Source organism: Hetaerina americana, unplaced genomic scaffold (genome assembly GCF_022747635.1).
Source record: "Hetaerina americana unplaced genomic scaffold, ioHetAmer1.1.p SCAF_15, whole genome shotgun sequence".
Taxonomy (NCBI): Eukaryota; Metazoa; Arthropoda; class Insecta; order Odonata; family Calopterygidae; genus Hetaerina; species Hetaerina americana.
Window position 1 is genome coordinate 3,854,876 of NW_027286625.1, and position 23,270 is coordinate 3,878,145.

General features: G+C 38.7%; 1 protein-coding gene across 1 annotated transcript; it reads left to right on the forward strand.

Moving 5' to 3' along the window:
• Positions 1–762: 762 nt before the first annotated feature.
• Positions 763–22,602, forward strand: LOC139686756 (protein takeout-like). The gene is made up of 6 exons (XM_071583790.1): positions 763–1,005; positions 10,070–10,165; positions 13,464–13,611; positions 16,571–16,707; positions 17,394–17,543; positions 22,328–22,602. The coding sequence occupies exons 1-6, from the start codon at positions 930–932 to the stop codon at positions 22,477–22,479; spliced, it is 759 nt and encodes a 252-aa protein (XP_071439891.1). The 5' UTR covers positions 763–929; the 3' UTR covers positions 22,480–22,602.
• Positions 22,603–23,270: the final 668 nt, after the last annotated feature.

Sequence of the window (23,270 nt, forward strand, 5' to 3'; positions counted from 1 at the left end):
GGTTTGATGGGTGACAATAGAGCTCACCTTACAACAATCCCAGCGGCATTTGACGTTCACTCATTCAGGTTAAAGGGGTAAATGCATTTCCCTCTGCCACTCTGGTATTTACCCGCGGAGTTCTGGTGTAAGAAAAAACAAACCCGCCTGGATTTCAGTTGAATCTTATGCACAGAGGCATCGCCCGTATTTGAAACCGTCATCCTCTAGTCAGTTGATTTGGCATAGCTGCTGAGCAGTAGTTAAGACTAAAACGGTAGTTGTATAACTTGTGTTTAATAATGTTCCTCAAAATTTTCCCGTGCAATTTATACGTGTAGAAGGTATTATCTCAGAATACAAGAATAGCGCAAGGAAATCGCTTCTCTCGCCGATTCCTTCATAACCTTCGTATCCTATGTCTGCCCCAAGTACTTTCAAAGTATCCTCTTCAAACCTGCTGCTTCTCTCATCCCCCCCGCTTCATATCTCCCCTGACCTCCACCCCCCTCTACTTTTTGCTGTCGTCGGCTGGGCGGAATCCTTCACCTTGAGCTTCAAGTAGCAATAGTTCCTTCTCTATTTCCCCACCTCACCCACCTATCCCACACTACGAAGCAATTACCATCTCTGCAATTTCCATCCTTTCCCTACCTGCACTCTCATGTCACCCCCCATTCCCTTCCTCCCCGTTTGACTCCCTCCCTGCCCCCCCCCCGTCTGTCGTCATCTCTCCGATCCTCACTCCATCGCGACCACCGATCCCTTTATATAGAGTCGAGCGGTGTTCTCCACTGCCGGGCTCCCTCTCTGCACTTCTCAAGAGATTCCGGGAAGCAGGTGTTCTCGTCCACATCCCTCCTGCGAATTATTTGTTTTCTCCCGGGGAAGGGAGTTTTCGCTTCGCCTCAAGAACCAAGGATAGGTTTCGGTTCCTCTTCGTCGCGGACATGGGCAAGATTGGTGGTGTCCTGTTCCTGCTCGTCTCGGCCGCCATCCTTGCCGCGGTCGGCGCGAGAACCCTGCGTGAGTATTCGGACATTCGGCACGAGGAGGCAGACGCCACCCGTCTCGTGAGGAGAAGTGGGGATTCGGGAAGAAGTCCCGAATCGAACCCGACGACTTGACGGATCCATATCTCCGGCAGCGGGAACATGTAGAGAAAGTGCGAGGCCAGGATTGCTTACGGATAGATATAGCTATTGAATCGGTGGTGATCGGTTCCAAGATATGTTTGCCACTCCTCACCATTCACCTATTCTCTTTATTACCTCGACAACTCGTTGCTTTTAAGTCTCTCATTATCTGCGTGACATCTAGAATCTTTCGTACTTTCATCTCAGTTGTCCTTCCCGTCCGTTTCTTCAGTTGTTTTTTTCAGACTAAATTGGCTTTAACTTGCCAGCTGAAACGGGGGAAGGCAATATATATTACGTCGTGAAATGTGTGGTCTTGTTGGCGCTAGCCCCGGCGTTCACTGATATAATAGATACATAAATATGCAAGTAAGCGACTTGAATATTTATACAGTCTACTAAAATTCTGTGAGGAGATTGCATGAGCTGATAACCACGCATGGAAATCCTAGGTCATGCTTTAATCTAAAGTTCTCGGCTTCCGTCTATTGAATTGTTTTCGTATTTTATAATTAGTATTTTTTCCACAGTATTTCAAATGAATGGTAGAGCCGAAGCGTCATTGATTTTTATTCCGTGTCAAATTACTAATAAAATAATAGGAATATTCATTGATTTCACTAAAATCAAGTCTGAAGGAGATCATATCCATTTGATTGCATTTTAAGATGATAATTGTTCAAGTTGATGCGAGATCTTTACGAAATGGAAATAAAAAAAGGGAGGATATTCTGTGGCATTGCTATACATATATTTTGTTAATATCCTCTTAAAACCTAGATTGTGCGTAATCCATTGTGCTGAGACACATTAAGAGCGCGAAGGAATAGGAAAATGGATTTCATTTCATCGGCGAGACAGCTTTTTAAAGTAATTCATCAAGTGACCGAAACTGATTTCTTCCATATTTTGTTTTTACCAACTCACAGAATAGTTCTCCATTACCAAAAGTTTTCTCTTTCTTTGTTTCTTTTCTCGCGCTTAACCAGTGGCGAAAGTTACACCAAGTTTTCCTCCTCAAATGCTATAACTTTTCCAAGTGGTAGGTTTTCTGGAAAAAACACGTGCTTATGAAAGAATGCATTGAGGAGTTGCATGCTTTTAAGAAGTTGGCAGAATGACAGCTCCACTCGAGAAGCACCTTTAATAACCAGATGACGTTAGAGCTACCGCTATTTTGTAAACAGGTGAATAACTCGAATGTTTACTCAAAAACAAACGGTCATTTAAGCATTTTATTTGCCAGTCAGTATCAAAGAAATTTGAATTAGTAAAATACATTGCGTGCTCAAAACACGTTATAGTTTTTTCGAATTAAAAATTTATCCAATGATCAGATTTGCTTTCCAATGATTTTGCCGTTCGTGTGATGTCACTGCTCCCGTGGACTTTAGCTATCCCGACCAGTTGTTAAGGAATTAGCCTTTTTTGATACGGGAAATTCGGGTGATATCGTGTGTGACGAATTTTTGTGTAAGATCCATTAGAGTAAACCCGTTCATAACTTTATTTACGTTTGAATTAAACTATAATATAACGGTTGCCTTTACGGAATAATATATCATTCAATAATATATAAATCAAGTCATTATCTAAAATTGATCAAATTGATTATCGTCATTGTTTTAAGGTGAATAATCGAAAGTTATTGGTGAGTTCTTCATCGCTGCTCTTCAATCATTAGTATCCGTAACAAAGATTATAATGATATTCTTATTATAATGCGTCGATACAGTGCTATTATGGCAGGATGCGACTACCAGATGCGTTCTTTTCGGTGAGCATCCATCCGAGTAAACTTTTCCATTGCTAATTTTCATAATGTTTCCTTTTCCTTTTTTCAGTTACTTTTTCAAATCCATGGCGCGGAAACATGGTCACTGAGGGAGAATGATAGATGTAGATTGGAGTCTTTTGAAATGTGAGTTTGGAGAAGGATGGAGAAGGTGAAGTGAACAGAAACGGAAACAAATGAGGAAGTGCCAGGTATGACGGGGGAGGAAAGGAGATGCGAGAGAGAAATCATAAGAAAGAAGGAAAAATAAATGAAAAGCATATTGATCGCCAGTGGGATGATGAAGATTGTTGTAGAAGGGAGAATGTTAGGCAAACGAGGAAGAGGCAGGAATAGAATTCGTAGGGACGTTCGACGGGACGGAGGTATACAGAGATGAAGAAGGGCCTGTTGTACGGTAGAGTTGCGTTTTTTTTTACAGTAGGTTGCGTTTTTTTATAAGAAACAAAATATATATTTGTCAGTTGTGTCCATCCAAAACCTTTCTCAGCCGGTAAATTACCTAATTATAATTATATAAATAAAGCATATATATATATATATTTGTATATGTATTATATATATATGTATATATATATATATATATATATATATATATATACATATTTTGCATGCATTCATATGTGGAGGGATAGTCTATTGGCATTCGTATATTTTATATAAACTAGACAACAAATTCCGAATCACGGGAGTTCCGAGGATAAGCCCTCAGAAACATATCACGAAGCGTCTTTTTGCAGGGACTGCTGATTAGGACAATATATATTTTTGTGGTTGAGGAAGAGAAAATTAATTTGATACATTAAAAAAGTCATTTCAATTACCATTGTTAATTACCTGTTTTTTTTACTAAAATACGTTTTGTATTTTATTGCACGACATTATCGTGCAACAATTTAGTGACAAAGGCTGCCGACTAAGCTTTGTTTAGGTGTTTTCCTTGTGCATCCCATGCGTTAAGATTATTTTGTAAAATGTTTAATTTACAGTGCGTTCTACAACTCTACAGACGAAAGACTTGACTAACGTTCCCAGAAAGAGGCCAAGGATCTTTGAATCTCACATAAACTATGACTGAGTTATTACGCGTTTTATCCTAGAGGTACAGGATTACATTGGAATGGAAATGAAAAATAGACAGTAATGACGACGTCTACCACTTTTGTATGCGAGCGAAGCTTAATAGCTTCCGTTCCCTGTTGTCGTATAGATTGACTCTGCAGTCGAAGACAGCAATATTGCTGGATCTTGAAACTTATTTCTTCAATTGGATCCATTAACATATTACGTAATATGTCTGAATTAAAGAAGTAAGGCGAATTTTCCCTCGCCAATGTCTTGAAACCTCTCGAAACACGAACTTACATGCAGGAGAGCAAAACGGAAGTTTAATACAAAATTGGCGAATATTTCAAGCAAGTTATTTTACTGTGAGCATTCCGCGTTGCCTTGAGAAAAGAGGTCACGGTAAATAGTGACTATAATTGACCGTGGAAGATGTACAAGAGGTCATTTTCCATGGCATAAATGGAAACTACAGCTGAGAGAAATGTAGGTGGAAATAAATTTTATTAATTATTAGTTTATTTCTTTTAGAAATTCTAGATCGTATAACATATCACAAATATTTAAATAGTCACTGATTTGCCTGGTACCGTAGCCTACTTTTCAAATCGCTCTCATTGGTTATGGACTTGCATTTGTTACGTCATTGATTGACTTTAAATTAAGAATTCAATTAAGAGTTAACGTTTTTAAATTTCTGAATTTGTCGTTGGTGAAAAAGGATGAGGAGATAGTTTTTATGGGATTGAGGATGCATTTTTTAAGCTCAAAAATTTAATTTAAAAATTAATCATCTCCATATTTGTATTACCTTACCCATCAGGCTGAAATGAAAAAAAATATTTAGTGTAGTCTCGATTGCCATAGTATGTATTTCACCTATTAGAATTATTCATATGCATACCTTCCATCCATATATTTTTGCAAAGCTTTGCACATGTTGTGCATTTGAGTAATTAAATTTAGCTATCGGGTTCTGTTCCCCTTTAGTTTTTATAATAATTATCTATTCAAGATTCAAAATTCCGTTATCCGGAATACCGCATTTGATCTGGAACAGTGGCCATCCAACTTATTGTTTTCAATCCAAAGATTGGAATGGTGCAGCTCTCCAAGAAAGAGCGAATGAGCAAGTTTCGCATCAAAACTATGCTCATTCTCTTCTTTGACATCCGCGGTCCATTTTCAGCTTGTACTGCAGCTAGAAACTGTCAACTTAGCCTTTTACCTAGAGGTTATTAAGAGATTGAAACGCCGTGCCGAGTTGCGTGCGTGAGGGCCGACATGAAAGACACGGTCAAGCTCCACTATGTCAATGCCCCCAGCCACACTTCCTTCATCGTTCCCGACTTTCTCGCCCGGAGCACCCCCAGCGCCTTACAGTTCAACTTGGCTCCGTGCGAATTTTTTTGTTTCCCCGACTGAAGAGAGCCGAAAGGAAAGCATTAGGAGGCCGTGGGAAACATCCATAGGCATGCTACCTCATTCCTGAGAGACAGTCCTGTCGAAGAGTATCAGGGTGCCTACCAGGTGTGGTAGACACATCTCCGCAAGTGTATTGATGAAGGGGGATAGCAGGTTGAAGAATTTTAAGAATTTTTTACAAGTACGATCAAAATATCTATTTTTCCCCCATAATGTGCATTGATTTTATAGTGGACCCAGTAAAATTATGAAACACCGGATTCCCGTTACTTCAGCCTTCTTTAATACCTCCTTTTATGATGATATCCAAGTGCTATTTAAAGTGTGCTCCACACATACACTTTGATATATTCATAGAAAAGGCAGGAAATGCTGCAGCGATGACTTTCATGGAGTCACCTACTTATGCGTGCGCAAATATAAGAAATTTCGCAGTGGAAAATTGTTCTCAAATACTGCATCGAGATTAGAACCTATAGTTTTTAACCTAATCATATTAAAATACCTGTGAAACACCTGTTTAAATATCTGTTTAAATTTGCGCATTGGTAGATTTAAATAAAGTACTTCATCGCTTCCAAGCTTAAAATGCTGGCGACAGGTAGAATTTTTTTCGAAGAATGCCTTCTTGTCTTGACCTATTTTACTCACTACCCGTACCCATAGCTTCTTCCGTATCTGGTGACCCTCCTTCCAGAGTAACAAAGCTCTTCCATCAATTCCAGTTTTTGCTTACCTTGTCTCATGATGATGTTGCCTTCTTCCGCAAAGAATGTTTTTGTTTTAGCCTCCTTTTACTTCATGCTGTTTTCATTCCTTTATTCATTGGAGTCAACATTCTAATCAGTTCCTCTTTCTTCTCTCTTAAAATTGCATTGACATCAGCCTAGTATGCTGTTTCTAGGCGTGAAAAGATTCCTAACTAGCTTTTTCTTTGGTAACATTTAATTCTTTGTCGGTGTTAATACTGAAGGTCATGGCCGAATGAGCAAGTCCTCGAGTTATCAATATTTCCTTCTTTATATTATTTTCTCATCTTTGGACGCCGTCCTGCCTCTAAGGTATCCAGCAATCTCTGTTAGTCAGTATTAACGAAAATGTTCTCCAAATGAGAAAAAATGCAACTGAAGATATCTCTCAATTTTTATCTACCTGTATTATAAGTAGAGCTCTAAGTTATCACAGTCTCTCTTCTCTATGCTTTTCCCGAAGCCGAAATAGTTTTTGTCACGACATTCTTACACTTTTCCTCCATACTTGCAAATGATGGAGGAAGCAGGAATGCAGTGAAAAGGTTTTATTCAATGAGGATGTAACATCCCAGCCAAGAGAAAGACTGAATTTTTAGTATCCATATTTTGATACAAATGGGTCGCGGTAGTCCAGTGGGTAGAGCGTTGGACTGCTGACCGGAGGGTCCCGGGTTCGATTCCCGGGCAAGGCACTCTGGGCACCTGCAGCTCCACACAAGCTGAAGTGATTTTTTCGGGTACCAGGTCTTCCTGGGAAACCATAACCGGCACAGGGAAAGGAACTGGCTCCCCTACCCTGATGTGTGAATTTTCACACGCCGTATAGGGCTTAGTACTGGGTGATCTCTACCATCACCTACTAAACCGACCTTCGGGTTGATTACTGTGTTTATGGTTTTATTTTGATACAAATGCCTATTACTTCTGGTAGTCCACCGGTTGAAATGGATTTTGAATGGGCACCCTGGCTAACCGCCACTGCATGTCAAAATCTCACCCATTAAGATACTGCGTGACACCCTGCACTAAAATAAACCCTTTCTTCAAATCCGCGCACTTCTTGCATCCCTTAATTCCAAGCAGCATTTATTCTCTTCCTCCCAGTACATCGCTTTCCGAAAATTCTCTCTTCAACACGGTCTTCAGTATTCCATTGCCAATCAAAATGCCCAGCATTCACTTTTCTCCCCTCCTTGGTCTTTCTCCCAGCTATCCTCTCTCCCATTACTCCGTGCCAAGTAATTCTTCGCTTGTTTCACTTTCTGTCCATTTTATTTTCTAAATTTTTCCCCACGCCTGCATCTCAAAAGTATTCAATTAACGCCTACCATCTTGCTTCGACGACCTTGCTTTTATGATCATATAAGTCTTTTCATTAGATCTTCAATTATTTCCAACATAGGTGGTCGACATAAGTAATGATCAACAGGAAGAATTTTGTGAGAACGCTTTACTCTGGAAGAGAACAGTACAGATGCCTTATCTGAAGCCAAGTGGGAGATCAGTGGGGTAAGAAGGGGCGTGTGAGGTGAACTGATTAGTGGGAGATGATATGGGTTATTGATTGAACGATGTTTGAGGGCGTTAATGAAGCCTGAGGCACCGCCAGTCGTCTACGTATTGGTCTCCTTCCTACGAATCTGTTGTCTAGTGTTCTATGCATTGGAGTACTAAATAAAAGCAGCCCTACTGTACATTTTGTACTACCTTTGAAAGACTTAATGTATTTAAAATTTTGTACTTTTCTTCCGTCTTTTTCTTGAGCGTAGGGAAAATTAATGCCTTCCTGAGATGAACTAGAATTTGGTCTAACAAAAACCTTGGATATTTGTTTGACTTTCAAATTTTATTTGCGTCCAGATGCCCAATAAAAGGTGATATAATATATTTAGCGTCACAAGAATTATATTTTATTTTATTATTTATCAAACACCGGATTTGATTTATCGTATACAATCTCTTTGGAAAGTAAATATTTGAGTTGAAATTTTGAGTTGTAAAATTTAGCGCGGATGTAATGGAGTCAAAACTATACGTAACGAACGCGCAAGTGTCTAATGTAATCCTTAAGGCCCTTAAATTACCACTAATATGGTATTTAATATTGTCTATTTAAAATGGTTGACCTAAAACTAGGTTCCTATATATACTGGTATTTTAAGTTAAGTAATAAAAAAGTGGATTGGGTTGGTGCGGTGGCAGGTATGCAAGATTCCCACCCCGAGGGGTGGGAATCTTGCATACCTTGCATACCTGTTCAAATCTTGGTGGTAGCTGGATTTTTAGAGGTATGATTGTTCCCATTTGGGATGCCTCTTTGAAAGCACTTAAAGGGCAGAACGCAGTCCGTTGAATGACCTCTTTGTTGTTTTTGTTAAGTGAACATTCTTGCCCGCACCGGGTTTCTCTCCACCCTCATCCCATACACTGGAAATACTACCTCTACCAAATTACCCACCTATCTCTGATGGCACCCATAACTTCGGCAGTCGGTTACTTCTCCTAATAATAACAGCAACAATACAAAAATTAGTAAAAGTTACGACTATCCGGGGTTCACAATTTCCTCTTCAAATACCTTCAGTCTTTCCTTTCCGCTCCTTTTTACCACTTTCGATTTCTCCCTATTTGCATATATTTCTCCCCATGACGCATATATTTGCACTTAAATATATCATTGGGTTAATTACCCATCATAGCCAAGTCCTTTTGTCGTACTGCAGTCACCATCATTCTAACCCTTCTTTATTTATCACACCTGCATTAAAGTCCATATCGCTGAGAGTAATGGGGCTCTCAAGACTATTTCATTTCACATCTAAAATATCTAGGCCCGTTCAATATGTATATGAACCGTCATTTAGCCGTCACAAGTGCAATCTCACACGGGTGTCGTCTGTCCGGAGCTCTTAGTTTTTGTGTACGATTAGCGTAGTTCGGAATATTTCGCGCAAGAGTTTCACTGTACCTCTCTTTAAAGTAAATGTAAAAGGAAGAAAGTGTTCATGCCCCTCAACTCGGGATAACAATGTGATGACCTCCTGTAGGCCTTTCAGGTTCCAATATTACATGCAGTCGTAAAATTCGTTCAAAAGAGGGTTGCTGTCTTGCGTCGTCCTCAATCAGCGGAAACATCCGTCGAGTCACAGTACTTTCATCGTTGGATTTTAGCGTATCCAAGGTTATAAATGCCTGCAACATCTTTAACACCGTAGTATGTTTTGCGTGCGTGCCCGTTTCTCCACCCAATGAACTCACTTGTTTCCCAACTAACCTCTTTACCTCGAGGTCATCCCAACATTCGCAACAGGCCGGACTCGGTGACATTTTTCTTAACTCTGAAACAAAGAAGTTAATAATGATTAACCCTTAAATGAAGTATTGATCATTTAAAAAAATAATTTAAATTAAACGTTCATATTATTGCTATTATTATTAAATATCATCCCTCCGTTCAAGGATGTCTCTGCACATCGATCTTGCTTACAATTAGTCGTAAGTTTTCAAATTGCAGTAATTCATTCCTTTGCGCACACACTGGCCTATATTTTTCATTAGATTATTAAGCATGATTTTCAGTGGTGTGTCCAAGGGATCTTTAGGATCTCATCAGGTTCTTGTATTTGTATTTAAATAAACAATTGTCTATTGAAAAGCAGGCAGTCTTGTGATCCGTTATCAAACTGCTCCTTTATGAATAGTACGGATTTTAAGCAAAGCAAGCGTTGATAGGGTTTCGTCATTGTCCTTCAGGAGATCCCGAATCGGTTCATCGGATCAATACGATTTATTTCTAATTCTTTTTAAATATCCTGATTTTATTTTAAACTATAAAAAAATTTCTTTGAACATATGCGTGTGCCATTCCAGTGTTAGTGTACATGAAAGTACTAATTATTGTATTTTCTTACTTACAGCGAGTTACATAACTATTTGCAAACGGACCAACAAGGATGATTTCCTCAAGTGTGCTTTGAAAAACACTGTTGATGTCCAGCCTCATATTGCAAATGGTAAGTGTGATCACGTGTGATTCCTTATTTCTCTTCTTATGGATTTGAATTGAAAATGTTCCTTTCCATTTCTTAATATGCGTCATCTCAGCGATCCAAAATCTTGAAATATGGAAAATAAAAGGGAATTAATGAAATTAGTAGCCGATGAATGCTTAATGATCTGTTTTGTAATGCATGAATACGGCAGATTATCACTGTAGACCTTGACCTTTTTTCCAAGGTTCTTTTTTTCCTTATAAACCGGCGAGGTGATTGGAAATAAGTGCTTAATCCTTTAATGTCTTTGCTAAGTACTCGTATTATAACGCATTTGCCTATTAGCTGCCGTTTGAAATTGATACAAAAAATAAATTATGCGGCTTAAGACCTAATTTCCTCTTCTTCTATCCTCTTCTACTTTCCTTACACACTGCTCTTTTTGCACTTCTTCGGAGAATCACTACTTTTAAATATATTCCCAGCCAAACATGACTGCCGCAGCATATTCCATCATCTCCTATCTCTTTTCATTTCGCTTCATCTAACTCTTTTCTGCTTCTTCCGAAGACAGTTTTCCAATATGCTCACCAGCGTCTGCTTTTCCGATTCATATCTATATATATAAAGGAGAGTGTTTGTTTGTATGTATGTAATTTGTTTACTTTTTTGCTGTCATAGAAACAGCATTTTTCCAACTATGCCAGCAGGATACTTTTGCAAGAACACTATTGTATTCAGAATTGCCGAGATATTATACGTGTAATACATAAAGGAAAGTCTTTTGTAGAAGAAAAATGGGCAACTTTGATCCTGAGAATAATATTTATTCATGTGACGCATTGGGCCGAGTCTACACAGTCCATCCTAACAACGCCGAATGTTATTTTTTAAGAATGCTTCTACATACCATTAGAGGACCTCGCTCATTTGCAGAGTTAAGAACGGTAAACGGAGAAATATGTGAGACATTCAGAGAAGCTTGCCAGAATTTAGGGTTGCTAGAAGGAGATCAACACTGGGATGACTCATTGCGAGAGGCCAGTTTGATTTCTCTTCCAGGACAAATCCGAATTTTGTTTGCAATCATAATAACCTCCTGTAATCCATCTAACCCAAAAACGATATGGGAAAAATATAAAGAATCAATTAGTGAGGATATACTGGCTCAAGTTCGAAGTGAAAATCCTACATTGGATATTACGTTTAACTCCGACATTTTTAATAAAACTTTGATTATTTTGGAGGAAAAGTGTATCACCATGGTTAACAAGACTTTTGTGGAACTCGGTCTTTTTGCACCTGTACAAGATCAACAGGGTGTATTTTATCCAGATTATATACGTGAAACTAGCTACAATGTCTTAGACTTAGAAGCATATATCGCGGATAAAAAGCCACTTCTTAATGAAGATCAGAAATTCGCGTACGAAACAATAATGGATCAAGTAGATAAACAAGAAGGAGGTATCATTTTTCTTGATGCTGCAGTGGCACAGGAAAAACATTTTTAATTAATTTAGTTCTCGCTGAAATCAGGGTTCATGGAGAAATTGCTCTAGCCGTTGCATCTTCAGGTATTGCAGCGACATTAATGGAAGGAGGAAGAACAGCCCACTCTGCCCTTAAGTTGCCACTTAATATTTCCCGACAAGAAAATCCCACATGTCATATAAATAAAACAAGCGGCCAGGCACAAGTTCTTATAGAATGTAAATTGATAGTATGGGATGAGTGTACGATGGCTCATAAAAAATCTCTTGAGGCCCTCAACGCAACACTTCAAGATCTTAGAGGAAACAGCAGTTTAATGGGATGAGCTCTGGTACTCCTGTGTGGAGACTTCCGTCAAACACTGCCTGTCATTCCAAAATCGACTCCAGCCGATGAAATTTATGCCTGTTTAAAACATTGTTCTATGGAATCATGTCCAAGAAATTAGCCTTAAACAAAACATGCGAATCCTCTTAAGAGATGGGAATGCTCAAAATTTTGCAAATAAATTTTGGAGATTGGAGAAGATAGATTAGTTATTGAAGCATCTGGTATGATAAAATTGTCATCAGATTTATGTGTATCGGGGAAAACTGTCCGCGATAAGATACAAGCAGTCTATCCTAACGTTAATCAAAATTATAAAAATTTAGAATGGTTGCGAGAAAGAGCCATTCTTGCTCCTAAGAACGATGATGTTGATGAAATTAACAAGGAGATACTAGCCATGCTGCCAGGAGACGTGATTGAATATGCTGCCAGGAGACGTGATTGAATATAAATCGGTTGATACCGTAGTGGAAGCTGACGAAGCCGTCAATTATCCAACGGAATTCCTAAATTCACTTGATCCAGCTGGATTGCCACAACATCGCCTTATACTTAAAGTAGGATCTCCAATCATTTTATTGCGAAATTTAGATCCACCAAAACTCTGCAATGGGACACGATTGTGTGTGACAAAATTAATGAAAAATATAATCCAGGCAGTCATTTTAACTGGAAAAGGAAAAGGTGAAATAATTTTTATTCCACGGATACTTCTAATCCCAACTGATCTTCCCTTCAACTTTAAAAGATTACAGTTTCCAGTCCGGCTAGCTTTTTCAATTACCATTAATAAATCACAGGGACAGTCTTTAAAGTTTTGTGGTGTTGATCTAAGATCGCCATGTTTTAGCCACGGGCAACTTTATGTTGCTTGCTCCAGAGTAAGTTCGCCTAAAAATTTATATATTCTTTCTCCTGTATATGAAACAAAAATTGTAGTTTATAAACAGGTGTTAAATAAAAAAGATTCTTAAATTTGTATGAAGTAGTGTATTATTGTACTTTATAATTTTTTATTTTTATTTATGTAGTATATTTATATTATTGTTTCTCCCTAACCCCTGCAAAGCCGGGTATTCAGCTAGTTAAAAATATTTTTCAAACATAATTTTTTTCGTTTTTTCTTATGCTACATTTTGATTAGTCCGATTAGTATGGATATTTATAAATGAATAAATAAATAAATGAATGAATAAATATATATATATATTTTTTTTCGAAAATAGGCATTTTTGGAATTGCGTATTAATTATAATGAAGATTAATTAGAAAATTGTTATGTAGATTTTTTTCTCTCTTTTTTTGCACGAGAAGTGAACACATTGTCTGTAAATACCAGGATATTTATCAAAGGAAAATTGGTTCGACATTTATTTCCTTATTTCCATTTTGTGATCCCTACTGTCAACCTTGCCTGACTTCATGGGACCCATCTAAAATTAATCAATGGACGTTTTCTTACTGGGGTTAGTAATACTTTTTCTCGCTTTTCAAGGAATCCCTGAGCTGGTCATCCCTCCCATGGACCCATTGAATATCCCAGAAATTGTGCTCGAGCAAGGGACTCAAGCCATTAACTACAAGTGTGTCCTGACCAACGTGAAGCTCCACGGCCTGAGTGACTATAAATTTTCTGCATTGGAGTAAGTCACGCATGAATAGATTTTACTTATGGGCTTTTAATATGTTTAATTATGAGCTTTTATGTATGGCTCTTTATATACGGTTATAGTGTGACTGTGGAGAAGAATGAAAAAGATGAAGTGGAAAGGAAAGGAATGAAGGAAAACAAACGAGGAAGTGCTAGGTATGGTGGCTGAGGATAGGGGATCTTTGGGAGAAATCCTAAGGAGGCAGGAAAAGTGGATGCAGACCATTTTGATGGGCGATGACTTGTAGAAAACTGTGATAAAGGGGAGAAATTTAGGCAATCAAGGAAGGGGGATGAATAGGATAGGCACGCTGAACAGAATTAAGGGTAGAACGTATGCGAAGCAGGGTAAAGGTATCGTATACGAGTAGAAGGTGTGCGAAATTGAAGAACTTATTGTAATGCGGGATGTCGGGTTGTGTCTCATTAGAGGAGGCTTAGAATTGTAGCTGTGACCATCCAAACCTACATTTCGGGGTAGACAATCAATTAAGAAATAAAAATAATTGTTGATTTTTTTATTATCCTTGATGAACAGTTAAAAAATTTGGCGAAATAACTGCTCAATTTAATTTTCAATAATCATCGTTTCGTTGCGACGCAACATCATCACATGATAAAGAAGTATGAGTTTACATTTGAAGTAACGCATTTTCCCTGCTTTCCATGCGAAATAAGCCAACACGCGCTTGAAATTAAATATTAACTTTGGTGAATAAAGAGATCAGTTTAATAAGGCAATCAAATGTATGTGGACACATGACATTGTCTACAATTCTCTAGTCACTTGTCTCACGTCTGATTATTACGTCGCATGCCGCCAATTGAGGGAGTGTTAGGAGGTGATATATTTTTGATCAGCATAATGAGGTGTGGAAATAAAAAATCGTGATAATAGACATCACTTACAGATCCTGTTCCTTAAGTATTTCTTTGATATACAATATTGTTATCGGTTGTCATTCATCGTAATTAATAACTAATTCTACTACTAACTAGTTAACACAGTCGTTCATATTATGTAATTCCTCTTAAACTGATGAGTATATGGCTAGTTTATAATTTGCCTATTTGGTCACAGATAGTTAGATTTTTAGTCAAAACTTAGATGCTAAAAAGTATCAGAAAAAGAAATGAATCGATTTGAATCCTTGTTAATGAAACCCAAAATTAGTCTGTTAATTTCATGTTGTTGGTAACGTCAATGACTTGAATAGCTGAACGTCATGGCATTCGTTTAACGAGAGTGAGCTCGAGGTGAACGTCGACACCTTCAGTTAATCATTATTATTAAAATAAAGAAAGCTTATACCTAAAAAGTAGATCATTAGCGGTTTCATTTTATAAGAATAAGAACGATAAAATTTCGATTTAATTATTCAGAAAAGATATAAATAGATGCCAACTCAAAATATTGCTGGAGGTATGTCCGAGAAGAACATATTTGATGTTAAAAAAATTAATCTAAAAATACCTCAAAGTGCAAAAGACGTTCATTTTCTATCATCAGTTTCAGCGCCTGTCTATAATTAATTCGATTTTTGGACTTAAATTAATGTTTTATAAATGTTCATAAATCAACTGAAAGATGATGAAATGACCTTTCTCTTGCAAGTTTTGAGCATGTGACTTTAATTTTAATTTTACTTTTGCTTGCGGATACACCGTTTCTTTACGATTGAATGACGGTAGAAAAGAACCAAGACTTTTCATTTAATATGAATGATAGAGTTTATTTGCCCCTCTTTCATTCTATCGTTCTAGTCTGATGATAGACTACTTGGTCATTTTTTCCTTGACTTTGATAGGAAAGCCTCGTGTTGACCACATTTCTGTAAGTCCTACATAAGTCTGATTGCTGCCCAAGTAACTCCCATTATAGTGTCTCTTTCTTGATTTAGCATAGCGCTTTCTTTCCCCTGCAGGAACGAGGAAACATGAATGGTGAAAATTGAACCAATACCTTCTTCAACGTCCTCACGGGTTATCAATCGAACTCTCTTGTTTCCTGCCAATCCCTTCATTCCCTCATTGCTCCTACTCCATCGACATTTTCCATTACTTGCTTCTCAAAGCTCATCCTAAGCCTTCCTTTGTACTTCTCTTTAATGTTTCCTTAAGTTATGGCCTACAGTAAACTATCATGTCTCAGCACATATCCAATCGTTTTCCCTCTTCTTCTTGCAAGTGTCCTCCATAATTTTCTTTCTTCACCCACTCTTCGAAGTACTTCTTCATTGGTTACTCTGATTCCATTTTATTTTCAACATTTTTCTGTGGCACCACATTTCCATTGGCTTCAACTTTCATTTCTCTGCAGCTCATATCGTCTCAAGAGTCTCATCCGAGGAAAGTAGACTCCATATATGAGTTTTCATGAATTGCTTTGTTATACCTATGCTTGAACTATGTTTCGCCATTGGTTGCTTCTTATGATCAAATAATTTTTCCGCTATTCCGATTCTACTTACTATAGAACTGTTGTTTCTCCCATCGCAAGTGAACCTGCTGCCTATTTAGCAAAACTCTTCAACATGTTCCAGTGTGATTTCCCTCTTCTTACTTGGAGATGATTAATATTTCCTACTTAGACTGCAGATAACTAACTACCTTAGTATTAATCCTGTTTATCTTGAGGTTATACTTTTTGAACAGACTCTCCGTATTGGCTGGTATCCTTTTACGTCTTCTTCCTTTTTTGTGATTATAGCAATGTCAGACACCAAGCATTAATCATTTGGATAGGTTCTGTCGTTTTTAGAAAACAACTGGGGATAATTAGATCCCTAGATATTTGTACCCTACTTTCAGTTTTACTGTGGAACTGTTTTCTCGAAGAGGGAAAGGTCAATCCTCTCTGCTATCAATCCTGGTGTTGGAAAACTCAATTAAATTTATTATCACCAATGTTAAGTAAAACTGAATTTGAATTTGTTTTTATTTTTTTACAGTGCTGGAATTGATGATAAAAAGTTCATCACGGGGAAGGTAAGGTTCCCGGTCCTTTATGTGGAATCTGACTACGAGATCGACGGCAAATTTCTTCTGGTGCCAATTAAAGGAAAAGGCTTGTACAAGGGAAATTTCAGTGAGTGCATAAGTATAACGCCAAGTGATAAGATACAAGACAGGTTTACAAAACTTGCCCCACATTTTCCTAGAGTGCCCCATACCTCTTAAATTATACATTCATTTAATTCAAAATTTCATCTGTGATATCTTTGCCAAAGACTCTTTTTTTTAGATAAGAGTGTATGGTTGGTTAATTCCAGTTGGCTCTAATGAGTAGCAGCAAAATTAACGTTTGATTAATGAGAGATCAGGAATTTTTACAACCAAAGTTCCCCTACTTCCCGTTGCCAATTTTTTGCTGAAAAAAAATGCGGACCTTAGGGTCCTCTTTAGATCTGGAGGTTCGTGAGAAAGCTCATTTTTGTATGAGCAGTTTAAGCAGGATTAGGACACCTATATATACATTTAAGTAAGCTTATAAAAATTTACTTCCAAGAAAAAGTTATGGCTCTAAAATACAGATATTTCCAATTACTCGCAGAAGATGTTTTTAAATTTCTTAAACTCTAACGATCCTAGAGGCATTAACTATATTTTAAATTAAAATTTTACAAAAATTACTGATCCACAAGGGCTGACTGAGTCGTGAATGGAGATGATTTTTGTACTATTTAAATTGGCATGGTAAAAGTTTTTTCCAATTCATTTATGTTTGATTTCCTTTCAACAATGGATTGATCTCATGATCCTGTTTCCTCTTAGCCAACGTCATTGCCGACATCGATATATCTGCTGAGCTGGTCGACAGGAAGGGGAAGCAGTACCTGAATGTACATGATGCAAAGGTGAAGCTTGACGTCGGGAAATCGGTTGGACACTTTGACAACCTCTTCAATGGTGATAGTACTTTAGGTAAGTGTATCATTCATTCGCCACAAATGCTATTGTGATTATCTTTTAACGATGGGAAAAATGCTGGTGGGATTAAAAAGACTAAAATATAATTCAATATTTATGTACGGGTTTTTCGTTAAAATTTAAAAGTTTACTCATTCAATGATCATAAATTTTCGCAAAGTTAAACCGGAGAGCATCAAATTCATATTACAATATATGTGTATATATATATATATATATATATATATATATATATACGAGTATATACACCCCATCCCATGGACTAAAACCTTGACGTGGTGGAAGGGCTGGTGCGTTCCGATGACCCCTAGAGCTGTGCTGGCGGGAGTAATAATAATTGTTCCTGGTAGGGTCACCCATGCCAGAAAGGTCGAAGGTTTGGAGCCAGACGAAAGGTAGTCCACGCAGCGTCTGTTCCTCAGTGAGGCGGCTGCAATGGCGTCTGACCCCAGTGGGGCGGCCAGTAAGTGATGGTGTCACGTTAAAAACACTATTGAGGAAGGCAACGGGAAACCACCTCAATTATCATTCCCAAGATTGATAATGATGGACACTAGAGAGATTTAGAGTCCTGGCAACTAAGGCGCTCGACCCAATCGGCCGTGTGTTGTGCCCGGCAGCGGGTGAGGCAAGGCTTCCGCGGTCGTCATCCCACGAAGCCCTTGAAGGGGAAAACCCACAGCAGCAGGACGGGAGACGTAGAAGAAGAGCAATTTAGTTATACTAGGAACTTGGAATTTTAGGACAATGTTGCGGACAGGAAAATTGGAGAACGTTAAGCGAGAGATGGAAAGGGGGAATATAGATGTTTTAGGTCAATGCGAGGTGAGATGGAAGGATAGCAGGGATTACTGGAGTGATTATTATTAAAAAAATAAAATACAGCGACAGGGACGAGAGCCAACGAGGGGTTGCCATAATATTAAATGAAGAGGCAGGAAGAAGCGTTGCCAATATAGAACAAGCAACGGATAGAATATTACTAGTAGAGATAATAGCAGAACCGACGAACTTGGTTATTATTCAGGTATATATGCCACCGAGCAACCATAAAGAAGAAGAGGTCGATAGGATATACGATCAGTTAGAGGACATAATCGCGTGTGTTCCTGCAGGGAAACATTTGATAGTGATGGGGGATTGGAATGCGACGATAGGCGAAGGAAGAGATGGTGACGAGGTCGGGGACTACGGTTTAGGCACGAGGAATTACCGCGGGGAGAAAGCAGTTGAGGTCTGCAGGATACAGGGGTTAGTCATCACCAACACTTGGTTTAGACACCACAAAAGACGCAGGTATACATGGAAAATGCCAGGTGACTCAGAAAGGTATCAGCTAGATTATTCTGGTTAGATGCAGGTTTAGGAACAGTGTGATGAATTCGCACAGCTTCCCGGGAGCGGATACTGATGAAGAATAGAAAATGAAAATATAAAAGCATTAAATGGATTGACAAGGAAGGAGGATCATCAGGCTGTAGAGAAAATCTTGGAGGATGGTAAAGAGCTGAGTACTATCGAAGAAGAATGGGAATGTATCAAGGAAGGAATATCGAAAGCCGCAAAAGACACTATTGGAACCGTTAACGCTAAAAGGACTAGGAAACCATGGATCACGGATGAGATGATAACAAAGATGGATGAGCGGCGAAAATGGAAGAATATAAATACAGAATTAGGCAAAATGAAGTACAAAGAATTGAACAATAAATTGAGGCGGGCAACAAATAAAGCAAAAGAAGCATGGTGGAAGACGCAGTGTGAGGATATGGAAAGTTTGCATAGGAAGGGTGAAATCGGTGCGCTGTACAGCAAAGTTAAATCGTTATCAGGAAGTGAGAAAGGGAGATCTATGATAGCAGTTAGAGATAAGGCGGGTAAGATAATAGTTGATGCAGGAAAGATTTAAGAGAGATGGAATGAATATATATAGAAGAACTGTATAGTAAAGAGCTTAGACCAACAAAGTTAGACATTGAAAAGGAACATGACGTAGAGGAAGATAGCTTAGGTCCAGGCATACTAGACAATGAGATGGAAAGGGCATTAAGGGAGATGAAACTAAATAAGGCCGTGGGGTTGGATAACATTCCCGCGGAACTTTTAAAATGCTTAGGAAAATGTGGGAGGAAGAGGCTATATGGGCTGATTCGTAGTATTTATGAGGAAGGAATCTGGCCGGAATACTTTGTGAGATCAGTTTTAGTTCCTTTTCCGAAAAAGGTAACGGCTACATCATGTGAGGACTACAGGACGATAAGTTTGATATCCCACGCAGCTAAAGTTGTTCTCAGGATCATAAACAAAAGAATGGAGAGTAGGGCAAATGATTACTTAGGGGATGATCAGTTTGGGTTTAGGAAAGGGAGAGGTACGCGTGATGCCATTGCAATAATGAGATTATTAATCGAGAGGAATATAGAACACAACCAGGAGGTATTTGCCTGTTTCGTAGATTTCGAAAAAGCGTTTGATAGAGTGAATTGGGAAAAACTAATGAGTATTCTGCAGAAAATAGGAATAGATTGGAGGGAAAGGAGGCTAATCCGCAACCTGTGCATGTCTCAGACTGCTCAGGTACGAGTGGGGAACGGGGAGTCCGGTTGGGCAGTGTTAGGAAGAGGTGTAAGGCAGGGTTGCCCATTATCACCTTTGCTGTTCAACCTGTATGCAGAGGAAATGATTAAAGAGGCATGGTAAGAACTCGAGGTAGGAATGAAAGTGGGCGGGGAATTCGTAAAATCAGTTAGGTTTGCTGATGACCAAGCTTTAGTTTGTCAGTCAGCCAAGGGGCTGCAAGCATTGCTGAGTGAATTGGAAATTCAGTGCGACAGGTATGGGATGAGAATCAACATTAATAAAACAAAGGTTATGCGATTGTCTAGAAAGAAAAAGGCTAAGCTAAACATTAAAATAGGAGGGCAAAAACTAGAGCAGGTAGAACAGTTTACGTATCTCGGAAGTGTTTTGGACCAACACGGTCAAAGTAGTAGGGACGTAAGGAGAAGAATTGCGTTAGGCAAAGAGGCTTTCACAAGGAGGAGGGAGTTGATGACAGAGACGTTGAGTAAGGATATTAAGAAAAGACTCGTATAAACTTTGATATGGAGCGTAGCTATGTAAGGCGCGGAAACGTGGTCATTGAGGCAGGAGGATAAACTTAGATTGCGGGCTTTTGAAATGTGTGGGTGAAGAAGAATTAAGGTGAATTGGGCCGAGAAGAAAACAAATAAGGAAGTACTTGGTATGGTGGGCGAAGAGAGGGGTTTGTTGGGAGAAATCCCATGGCGGCAGGAAAAATGGATGAAGGGCGTATTGATCGGCAGTGGGACGTTGAAGACTGTAATTTAGGGGAGAATGTTAGGAAAACGAGGAAAGGGTAGGAGCAGGATTGGGATGTTGGACGGGATGAAGAGAGGAAGGAAGTACTCAGAGATGAAGAGGGACTTGTGGTAGAGTAGAATGTGGCGTTCATTTTTTGTTTGGAGTCACAAATATTGATTAGGTAGTTGTGTCCATCCAAAACTCTACCTTAACCGGGAGATTACCTTATAATAATATTTATATATATATATATAAACATAAATATATATATTTATATATAGATAGATAACACTTATGAGAAAGTCTCGCGGATTTGAATAATCAAGCAAATGTAATTAGTGCTGATGGACAAAGAGAAAAACACAGAAATACACAAAACAGAAGACACTAGTGAGTTTCGTTTCTTTTTTGTGTGTTTCTGTGTTTTTCCCTTTTTCCACTAGTGCTAAATTAAAATATATATATATATATACATTCATATACATGTATATATATATATATATATATATATATATATATATATATATATATATATATATATAATGAATGTGGTGAATGCTCCGGGAAAAGTCTTTCAAATTGGTGAATATAAAAAAACTAAACGTGTGGGAAGCACATTCATTTTGATCATGGTTTTTCCATTAATTAAAAACAAATATTTAAATAATGATGTCAGCCGGCCCCGGATGGCGGCGGAGTAACGTCCTCGTCTGCCAACCCAGAGGTCCCGGGTTCGATTCTTACCTAGGTGGTTTTTCCTCCGTCTAGGGCTTGGGTGTATGTAATTGTCAAAATGTTATATCGAACTTCAAAGTTCGATGTAAAGGTCGAAGTGGTGTTTTCGGACGAATGCAAAATATATAAATAAATAAAAAAGAGAGTAGTAGCAGCTGTTTTAAGGGAGATGACTGACGTTAAAGTCATGTGACCCATTAGGGATGGCTGGGAAAGGAAGGCTGGAAAGAAACCCGGCGTCGGCATTAGCCTACTATAATCGAAAGGCGCCAAGGGGGCCGCAGTTCAACGCACGGAAGTCACAGTCCCGTCCGACGGAAGTCGCGCTCAATCAATGCGCTCTCCACATAGCACCTCAGAGATCTGGATAACACTGAAAAATATCTTTCACCTCCAGGATTCGAACCCGAATCCTCTCGGTGGGAAGCCAGTACGATAGTCACTACAACATCCCGATCCCCAAATGTGTTAAATTGACTAACAAGTATGATATAACAAGTATGACATTTGGATAAATCAGTAGTGTAGGCTTTCGCGATAGTTTATGACTTGCCAGTCGTATTATTTATTTTTACAAAGTATTTTAAATATTTCATTCGTGATGCGCATGACATTTTTAAGCGTTATTATTAATAATTATGCTTTTTTATGTATCATCCCTTTCAACTCAAACTTCTAATATGAGTGTTTTTTTCTCCTCTCGGGTGCGATATCAACAGCTCAGGCAACCAACCGCTTCCTCAACGAGAACTCCAAGGACCTGCAGGATGAGACGCTGCCGGCAGTTGTGGAGGTCGTTCAAGCCCTCGTCAAACAGATCTTGAACAAGGTCTTCGAAGCCCTACCCTACGACGAGCTGTTCCCGAAATGAGACGTTCAATCGGACTCTCAACCGGTTGTGACCTTTTGTTTTGCCCTATATTTTCTCGTTAAGAAGGGAGACGATAGTGTATGTTACGGATGATGAATTGTCGAATAAATACGTTTGTTACTAGTGGTGAGGTGCTTATTTGCTTCGACATCTTTTCTTACTTTATTTAAGCTCAAGGCTGGAGTGCTCTGAATGAAGCGAGCCCGGGGAAGCGGTCAACCGCGGGAGGATCATCGATCATCGGTCTCGGTATGATTTCCGTGTTCCAGAGGCACTACACGTTTTCTTTCTTCACTCTTCAGTGCCGTTTTTGGAAAATAATTCAACGGTTTTATTGCTGTCGGAATGTGCATATGGTAATACATTTTTTTCACAACGATGATTCATTGACGCCTGGTCGGTACAGTTACGGCCAATTCACATGGGCGTATATTCAATACAAGTTGCAAGAAAGAAGGAATTCTAAGAAGCATTTCAAGGTTCTTTTTCGGTTTCTGTGATACAAAACGTCGTAGCAGCAGCCAATAATTCATGAAGCACTTCTCCTCAACGGATACCATGGTAGAAGCAGTGATTAAAGCGAATCTTAGGGAGAGTTTCTAAATTCTCTTAATGGCGATGGGATGAACCTCATGTGCGTGTGTGTGTCTTCTACGAAAGTCTCATGGATGTGAATAATAATTCAAATAAAGGAGCGAGATAGCGCCAGCCAATACAGAAAAACATATTAAAGGAAACTCATACGTATTCCAAATTTTCAGTGGCTGAACCACATTCCTCTGGGGAAAGAA